General features: G+C 36.7%; 1 protein-coding gene across 1 annotated transcript; it reads right to left on the reverse strand.

Annotated features, from left to right (window-relative positions):
• On the reverse strand, positions 2395-10518 carry LOC109844438 (protein FAR1-RELATED SEQUENCE 11-like). The gene is made up of 4 exons (XM_020413463.1): positions 10464-10518; positions 4266-5339; positions 3746-4189; positions 2395-3226 (listed from the first exon to the last, which is right to left on the reverse strand). Exons 2-4 carry the CDS (start codon positions 5289-5291, stop codon positions 2522-2524), a joined length of 2175 nt encoding a protein of 724 aa, XP_020269052.1. The 5' UTR covers positions 5292-5339; positions 10464-10518; the 3' UTR covers positions 2395-2521.

A 10518-nucleotide genomic window follows, 5' to 3' on the forward strand; every position in this document is an offset into this window, starting at 1 on the left:
CATGGGTGTTCACTTCTTAGATCCAAGCTAAACATTGACCTGGGTAGAAGTATGTATTTTAACCATCTACACGTACAATCTATTCTTACCTCCTCTAAGTCATCTATTCTAGTCAATGGTATACCTTCTCAATCCTTTTCTTCATCCAAGGGTATTAACCAAGGTGATCCCCTCTCCCCTATGCTTTTTATCTTTGTAGTGGATGTTCTCGACAAAATGCCTAAAGCTAGTTTTGCTGTTGGCGATCTTTTTGAGCTACATATAAAAGGTGAACTTAATGATGTTAGATTACAATTTACAGATGATACACTTGTCCTTTGTAAGGCTACTCATGAAGATATTTCTATGCTTAAAACTATTTTCTATCTCTTTGAGGATGTTTCTGGTTTTGATATTAATTACACAAAGACTAGTTTTTTCTATTTTGAGAAATCAGTCACCGAGAGGGTAGTCATCTTGCTTGTTCTCTACAATGTTCTTTTAATAAGCCTTCGTTTAAGTATCTTGGCATCCCCTTAAAACATGGATCTCTTTCTAAGAAAGATTGACAACCTACTCTTGATAACCTTTTTAAGAGATTATCCATGTGGAAAAGTAGTCATCTTTCTATTAGGGGTTGTTTGACCCTCATGAACTCCGTTCTCACCTCTATTCCTTTATATTTTTGTCTTTCTTTAAAGTCCACGTTTGCTCTTGTTAATTGGAAGATAGTGTGGCCTAAAAAAGGAGGGGGGTTTTGGTATCATCAACTTTTCTGATTTCAATTGTGTTCTTCTCTCTAAATTGATGTGGATATTATTCACATAAGATTCCTTACTTGGTCAAGTTCTCTCCTTCATGTATTCTTCTCATTCTCCTATCACTAGTTACACACCCACGAGGTCCTCTTCCTCTAAGTTTTGGCTTGATACTATCTATTCTAGTCAAGCATTAATATCTTTAATGCAATGGAACTTGAGGGAGGGTTGGAAAATTCATTTTTGGGAAGATAAGTGGTTGGGTGCTAATTCATTAGCATCTTTATTTCCCATGCATACAGACTAGCATTCTCAAAAAATGTTAGTGTGCTGTCTCAGGGTTATTTGCATGTTGACCTCTCTCAGCAAGAAAGAAAGGATGTCTTAGATCTGAAATCAATCCTTACAGTTACAAGCTTTTGTTCTTCTCCAAGCTCCTCCAAAGATGAAGTCCTTCGGCCTGTGTACTCATTAGCTAAATTCTCAGTGAAAGTCTCTCTATCAAGTCCTCAACAGTGGCGGTTCTTCCTGTGGTGCATACAAATTTATTTGGAATTCTATTTTATACATATCAAGGTTAAGATCTTTCTTTGGTTGTTATTAGGCAAACGCAAGCTCCGAACAATAGACAACCTCTCTGTTAAAGGCTGGACAGGTGATACACTTTGCTCTTTCTATAGGACTACAGCTAAAGATGCATGGAGACCCTTTATGATCAGGTTAACCAAGGTCGAATACTTGGCCGACTGGTTTTGAAAGCATCTTATTTTCCTTCGGATTCCTTCGTTACAGACAAACGAGCTTTTGTCAGCTCTGGTTTATATTATTTCCTACCTTCTGTTGGTGCGTATGGCGAGCATGCAATGATTTTAATTATTTTTAGAGAGAAACCCTTTTCCTCGCAACAGCTATCGGCTAATGTTGCGTACTTCACTATGTTCTACGTAGATAACCTGCTGAAGGAGAAGGTTGCCAGTGTAAATGCAGCAGCTATTCTTCGTCGTGCGATTCCGAGCCTGATTCGCGAAGAGGAGACAGATATGGTTGGGGATACTCTCTGTTGAGCTGCGAATATATATGCATGCCTGCTATGCATGCCTGCTCTCAGATTTTGTGTTTATATATTTACAAGATTTTTGCTTTGGGGATTCTCTCTTTCTTGTTTGAAGTTTCAAATGACGTCGAGGACCTGCCTTTGATCTCAATCAAGAACAGGTGAATAGGGCCTCTCGTCTTATTTTTTCGTCCAAAAAAAAGAAAAGATAAAGACAAATGATGCATCCGGTAACTACTCATATTAACTCCAAAATTTGTAAAAGATTACTAAATAGGTAGAAGGGGTGATTGTATTATCACATAATTTGCAACAATCAACTCTAACACCAAAAAATAAAAAATAAATAAATAATAAAGAAGCCAATGAAAAATTAAAAAAAAAGTCAGGTAAAACAATTTACAGTTCTTGCATGTAAAGCAGTTTAATTCATTCTACAAAATTCATACACCAAAAAGAATTTACTCCTCCAAATCATTGCAAACTTCCACTATAGGGAAAAAAAACCTTTCAACTTCACCAAATTTCACTTTGAGATGTGATTAAAACCACTTAAAAGATTTGGCGTCTAAATTAATTTATGAACATTTAAACACCCTAATATAAAAAATATGTAAAACATTAATACTAAAGCTGAAAAATTGAAACTTTTACATCTTACACAATCTACTCAGTTCTACAAATATCATACATCTTCATTTTCAAATTGGAAAGGAAAAACCTTCGATTATTATGAACTTTCCATAGGTACTTCTTCTACAACCCCCTTCATCTTCTTCGGCCTCCCTCTGCCACAAGACTTCATCGAAGAAACAACAGGCACCGTTGCATCCAACGACGAACAACCCTGATCCACATCGGATCCCAAATCCTCAACATTCGGCATATCCCTCACATGCCCAAGGAGCTTGCTCATATGCCATTGCACATAATCAAACCGATCCTTAGTAATTGATGATTCCTGGATTATGATCGACGCAAGTGATCTCAGAGCCAATGATCGGTAGCTATATCCGCTGCTCCTAGGAAACAAGGAACATTCACGTCTCCAACGAGGTAAAAGATATTTATCGGGCAGAACAAAGCAGTTCTTTAGCTGTAGAACTCTTAAAGAATGCCTGCAAAGTATTCCAGAGGCCTCGAATTCTTGACATGTGCATTCAATATTTTCGTCAGAATCGTTACAACTTACGAGATGACCTCCATCAGATTGTAATCTGTGTCGAACAAGGTAACTTTGTCTCGGGGTTTCGAATACAGCGAATTGGTTTGATGCGATGAGTTCCTTTTGAAACCAATCAAAGGCATAAGGTGTGAGAATGTTCAATGCTTGTTCTTCGATGGGCATGCATGTCTTAGCTTTGATATTCTGATAGTTTTGTCGCATGGTTGCTTCTTCTCCTGCTTGATTTTGGAGCTCGATTGCAACTGCCACCTACAGTAAAAAAATTCACAGAGTGATGTTAAAGAGTGGTAGGCGATAAAGGTTGCTTTCTAAATAAAAACGGTAAATCATAGAGAACCCCCTTCATCTATACCATGTTTTTCAACAACCCCCTCATCTAAAATGTTAACAAAAAACACCTCATCTCTGACCGTTGATGAAAGTGTTCATTTTATGGGACTTTTGTTCTTGAGACGTGTAGACAAACGTTTACACTTGGATAGACCTATGCATTTCAGACTTTATAGATTTTGGGAGTTGATCGAAAGAAATAGAGAAAAAACTTAGCTCTTGGACAAACCAAAAATATAATCCTTTTAACACTGACCTAAAATTATGCATGCAAACAGCTGTCCAGAAGTAGGACGAACCAATGTCCATTACGAATGTTTCGTTGATGATCATAGTTGAGGGGGTCGAAATATTTAGATGATGGGGTTTATTGAAAAAACAGGATACAAATGGAGAATGTTTCTTGTAATTTATCCCAACAGGAGAATGGAGATGTACCTGATCGATGAAATCTTTCAGATGTATCTTGGAGGTCAGGAAACCTTTGAAAAAAGACTTCATTGACACAGGCAAACCGGTTGTCAACAATCCTCCAAAGAAAAACCCACGCAAGTGAGGTAAAGCCCAATAAGTGCGATGATACCAGAGGATGCCTACATGTTTATCTAAGCTTAATCCAAAATCCACAGCCATCTGACGCCAAAGTTGATCAAATTCTTCAGGGCTCTCCAAGTTACCTAGCCTATGAAATTCTGACACAAACTTGTCATACTGAGAACCAAGTGATGCAGCAAACCAGCTTGAGAGCTTAGACGTTACATGCCACATCCCAAAGACATGTTTAGTGCCCGGCATTTCACTTATCATAGCATCTCTTAATCTTATATCAAAATCAGTCAGCATAGTTCGTGGGAATTTCCCATCCACAAGATGAAGAAATGACTGCAAAAATAGAAGTAAAGGCATCAAAGAATAGGAATACGACATCAAGAGAAGCAAGATGAAAACTTGGAAATACCTGCAAAGCCCATCCAAGGGATTCTTGTTTCTCATTTTGCAACAGAACACAACCAAAAAATATGGCATTTCCGTAATTATCAACACCAAACCAAACCCCAACAGGCCGATCATATGCATACAAGCGATAACTTGTGTCAAACACCACAACATCACCAAACACTTTGTATGCATGGATAGAATCTGGATAAGACCAAGCAATGTGCTCAAGCTTATTATTTTCATCCAATGTGAAATCATAACGAAAATCCATGTTCTTGTCTGACATAGCTTTGCAAGCGTTAAGAAGCTCAGCTCCTTCATTCTCTCTATTAATGTTTTTGGAAGCCTGAAGGAAATTTCTAAGGTCCCTTTCAGTAAATGTCAGTTGACGGGGCTTTACACCTTTTTCCACCTCAATGGTCCTCATAATAGTACCTACACTTAGCCCGTTCTTTGCAAGAGCTAGAATATGCTCTCGGTCTATTGAAGAAATATTACGATAAGCAGGGAGATGTCTAACTTCCTCACTATCCAACAACTCATGGTTATGAACATTACTAAAATGAACCACCATCCATCTAGAAACCCCCTTCGAGACATTCTTTTTTATGATCATTTGAGCCTCGCATTTGCAACGTGAAGATTTTTTATTCCTTTGACGCTTTAGTTCCGCTGTTTTTCTAGGGAGAGAAATGCCAGCTCGATGGCAGACAAGCTCGCGTTTATAAACTCCTAGAGGATGTGACGGGTTTCCCTTTGAGCGTTCTCGTCTTATTGCGAAACCATTTTTCCTAGCAAAGTTGGTATAGTATTCTTGGGCTTCATCATCAGTTTGAAAAGATTGGCCTACATATGGAGGGGTATCAACAGAAACTATTTCTTGAGGTATTTGGGTTATTGCTTGTGGGAAGCTAGGCTCTACCGATGATTCCACTACAGGATCATCATCTTCTCCTTCCACTTTAAGAATACATTTTGAGTCCCCACATGGACACTCCCGCCTCTGAGTAAGGCAACCGTTGTTTCTTGATGAGGTCTTTGTCATGCTTACTTTGTTCCAATCAGCAAACCAGCAGAATGAAAATTCCTACCACTAAATTTCATCATAAACAGCGACAATTAAAATGGCATGATCAGTGATACAAAATCAGAAAATAATTGATGAATATAGAATGCATCAGCTGTAAACAGAATTGACATAGACCTGAAATAAGGATGCTTCAAATATCAGGTTTCATGATGGTTTTGAAAATTTTGCAACTCAATGACACATTACTACACAGAATTGACATAAGTAATTGAACAATGACGATCACCAATCATGCTTATAAAGGCAATCAATTTTATCAAAGAATGCAGTATGTCCAACTAATAGTTAGTTTGTTGAAGACATGAATTTATTTATCTTTACAGACATAATAGCAAAGACTCATTTTCTTCCTAAGAATTTTCGCATCAACCTATATGGTTGATTTTAGGTTGTCAAATAGTCTTAATACATGGTAAATCGTAAATGGAGCTTTCATAATTTAGAGATGGACTCTAGGCCTAATTCCATTTTGATGGACAAAACAAAAGTTTACAATGAGTCTCAATGTCAGAGCATGTGGACAGGCCCCATACATATTTTTCAACAATAGTGACACTTCGGTCACTTGATTTTCCAAGAACCTAGGTGTGATAACTTTGGTGCCTAAGAGAGAAACCTTTATCACCTAAAACTAAAGTGAAACATTGTCAGAAAAAAATTATAGTTGATTAGATTCAGCTAATGACAACCTATGTTGCATGGGTATGGGTATGAGACACGGAAAATTCATAAAAGGTAGGGTACAGTGACAAGACTATATAAATATTTATATACACAAATGTCATATATTGGAATAAATAATTTATATGAGACCAAGTATGTGAATTAAAATTCCTATAGCATTTTTATGTTTCTATTATTTTGTGGATTATAAATTGGAAAATCACTAGTTTTTGAATTAGACATCCAAACAATCCTTTAAAATCATAATTCAGAACATAACTTATGTCCAACAAGTTTCAAGAAGTGTTTTAAATTAAAATATGTATTGAATAATTGAGTACATGCCAAAATAAATGTATAAATATATGCAGTGTATTAAATATCGACCAATATATCGCTATATCAACCGATATATTGCTATATCGACCGCTATATCGGTTTTGATGCCCTTCTAATATGACATTTATGAAAAAATGTCGTTTTTCGATTTTTACCATTTTTTTCGATACATCGGAAATATCGGCTGATATTTTATAGAGGAAATGTTTGTCGATATTGACTAAAATGAAAAGGGTTATTGAGTTTGGGTTTAGTTTTGGTTCCCACTAGACCTAAAAACTTAATAAATTCTCAAACCCAAATACCCTAAATCCCTACTCAATCTCATATTTCTCCTTCCTCTTCGTTCGGCACTCCAACTCAAAAACACTAGGCGATTTTAGGTACGAATCTCTCCTCTCTCTCCACTCTCTCTTTTCCTTCTCCAGTTCTCCTCTCTCTCTCAACTCTCTCTCAGCTCCCCCTCGGACCCCTCTGTCTCTCTTCCTCTCTCCACTCTCCCAACTTCTCTCTCCATCTCTCCTCTGTTCATGTATTCTTTCTTTCTCTCTGACCTCTACCTGTATCTAATGTCTCTAAATGTCATGTATCACTATTCATGATGCAATTTCTTATGTTTAAAATGCATTAAATATGTTTTGATTACATATTACAATGTTATATTCCATATAAATATCATCTGATATGACACCCCGATATTTTTTACATATCCCCAATTTTCGTAATCCGATATGAATTTTGGTCATCCGATACTTTCGATATTTTCGATATTTAATACATTGCATATATGCAAGGAGTGTTCAATAAGTTTGGGTACGGATACGGGTACGACTTCAGATTAGAATTACCCAAGTAATATAGATGACAACTCATGCTGCACAATATGATTTCATCACAATTCATAATCTACTTTAATTTTCTTTAAGACTCCTATATAGGTATATGTCCAAGGTTAGATGTAGAGTTCATCGACCTTTGTCAGATATTGTTGTGTAATTGGCAGAGGAACAGTTTCATGGAAGCAGAATTTGAAACTTTTTAAGGGAATAAAAAAAATTGTTTATGCTCTTGTTAAGTTCGTTCTCTGTTCTTTTACTTTATGCATGGACTAAGTTATACCCAGTAGTCCAATGTACACCACTTACAAGAAGCAGGAAAAATATCAGAACAATCATGTAACAAAAGTTCAAATCATGCCCACGGGCAATTATGCAAAGATAAAATGGAAAATAGTACTTAATGGTTAAGGTCAGGGTTTTAGGTGAGATCTTCGGCAAGACAATTGTGGATCCCTATTTCTTGATATTTGGACCTAATAGATTTTGCAGATCCACAATTTTGTAAGAATGACGAGGAGGGCAAGATCAACATATAGAGCAATAAACTCATGCCCAATTCACAAAAGGTCTGATACAAAATCGGTACAATTTGTGCTTGCAAAAATTTGAATGTGGTTTTTAATTAAAAAAGACTAAACTAGTGCAGTTAACTTCGACTATTAACATGACATTTTCTCATTAATGTACTAATCACTACTTTTAGAAGGTTGGCCAAATAAAACAATCTTTTAAAGTAAATACCTTGGAGAAGAAACATAACTATTATATTTCTATTAGCCCGCATTTTTCCGCTTTTGGTTTTTTTAAGAATAATACACCTATGAGGTTTAGTTATTTTGGCAACTGTTAACCATAGACATTAGTCACCAACAAGAAGCTCCATGAAGAAGGCAAGAGAAGTTAAGAATTTTAATCTATCTTGAAAAGAAAACATATATTTATAAATTTTTAGAGACATGAACAAACCAAATTCATTAACCTCTTATGTGAACTGTATTGTGAGTGCACCCGTAACTAGATATACNACAATCTTATAACTGTTTGGAACCGACTAAATAAATGGGTATAGGCATCAAAAATTACCTACAGATTCCCACACACAGGTCAAGATAGAGAAAATGCGATAAAAGTCATCATCTGAGTTGCAGGGGATCATCCAAAGCTAAAGATCAACTAAAGAATGCACAAGAAGCGCATCATGCAAATTTCAAGATGCAAAACATGTCTTAGAAGCATAAGAGGAACTCACAGTTTTCGAGACAGTTATAACTATTTCGGAAACTACGAGAAAACTTATAACTTTCGAGACACATACAACTGTCTCGGAAGCATGAAGAGAACACACAGTTTCCGAGACAGTTGCAACTGTCTCGGAAGCTATGAGGAAGACTATAGCTCCGAGACAGTTGCAACTGTCTCGGAAGCTATGAGGAAGACTATAGCTTCCGAGACACTTATAACTATCTCGGAAGCTAAGGTGATACAGATAACGGTTTTCTCGAGATTCACGCATGACACGTAGTTCCATAACTGCCAGAGATCGTATGGGAACGTGGGCAAGACGTTACAAGCGGAAATTATGTCAATAAATGCCCAAATAATGGCATTAAAACGTGTTTAAAGCAATTACAAAACGGCTGAGGAGAGTCACATTTTCGAGACGATTGTAACTGTTTCGAAAATGGGAAGCAACCCATGCTTCCGAGACAGTTACACCTGTCTCGAAAATAGGAGTTCCCCGAGATGATTTATTTTCAACTTCTGATGACAGTTATTGTTTCTAAAGGATATAAATACCCCCTAGGACCATTACTGACGAAGGGGGCATTCTAGAGCAGATTGAGCAGAGAGACTTGAGCAATTGGGCGAGTTCCAAGCAAGAAAGAGAGTCTTCATCACGTGCAACCTTTTTTCAGAGTTCTTGTGATTCATTGAGATCTAAGATTCGACTTGATCTTAAGAAGAGTGTTTATCTTACATCGATAAGATATTCACTTCCTTTTCATACTTCTAAACGAAGCAAGAATTCCCAAATAGCCTTCACGATTCAATCTAAATGTGTGATTCGGTGGTCCACGGGCTAACGCACCCCCGGCACTGGTAAAGATCCCACGCAAGCAGCGATCCAAAACGATCATACGTGTGTTTCTAAGGAGCATTTGTAATTTAATTTTGTTGTCAAGAGTAGTTTTACAAAGCACGAAGCTCACTCTTTTGTATTCATTGTAATCGATAAACAGTTATAATGAATTCTGCAACAAAACTTGTTCCTGACGCAAACAATGGGGTTGAACCATAAATCCCAAAACATCAGTTGCTTCTTGTAACTTGTTCGACAAAGTCCTCCCCCAATCGTGTTCCTAAAAAGTAATTCTCTAATCAACTTTTTCTAATGTTAGAGAAAGCTCCCAGCCTCTAGTTCAAAAACATTATTTTGAGTGTGTAATTGCTTTATTATTTTTCATAGTAAGTGTTCTATAACAGTTTCATGACAAACTAAGGTATCCTATGACCATTAACAAGATATCATCTTGCATGTTGCATATGAAAGTGCTACTACTAACGGATTTTTTTTTTTTTTGGATGGGACATGCCTAACCAATTTTATTAACAACTACGACGTGACTTGGAGTGGACTGAGATTGCATCCCTAGGTGTACCCAAATCAACTCTTCACGATGTTACGGAAAGTTCCCTAACTCTACTTCAACAACATTAGTTTAAAGTGTGTAATGGCACAATACAGGGATATTTTCCATTATATTTCCTGTTTGTGTTGCGAGTGCACTAATAAATGTATCCTTCTATTTTTGCATACATTTCTGCAGCTCGTACGCACATCACTTTTCCATCTCTCTTCTAGAAATATAAAGTCAATGATAAACCAAACTTTTAGTGCGTTTAGGTTTTATAAAATAGTCCAAGATTAGCTAGGATTTAACAATTTAGTTTAACAATAAAAATTACAACGCAAGCCTTTTAGTCTTCTCTTTTATTCAGGGTATATATATTCTCATGAATTGAACTTGGATATCCAATTGATACGCATAATTGCAACATTATCGACTACGTCAAATTTGGCAACAAGAGAAACAAGAAACAGTGTAACAATCAAGGTTTAAGTCAACCGAGGGAAAAAAATCAAAAACCCCCACCAAAAAAATGAAAAATAAATAAAAAATCAAGTAATTCAAGAACACAAATTTGAACCCCCAAATTCAAACTTCCCCCGAGAAATAAAATCCCCCCCAGAAATCTAAATGATGGGGGGTCCGAGTGGGATTACCTCCGCAAAGAGAATCCATTAGAGCCACCGAGATCCTTCTTCAAACCGCTGCGAG

Source organism: Asparagus officinalis, chromosome 6, assembly GCF_001876935.1.
Source record: "Asparagus officinalis chromosome 6, Aspof.V1, whole genome shotgun sequence".
NCBI lineage: Eukaryota > Viridiplantae > Streptophyta > Magnoliopsida > Asparagales > Asparagaceae > Asparagus > Asparagus officinalis.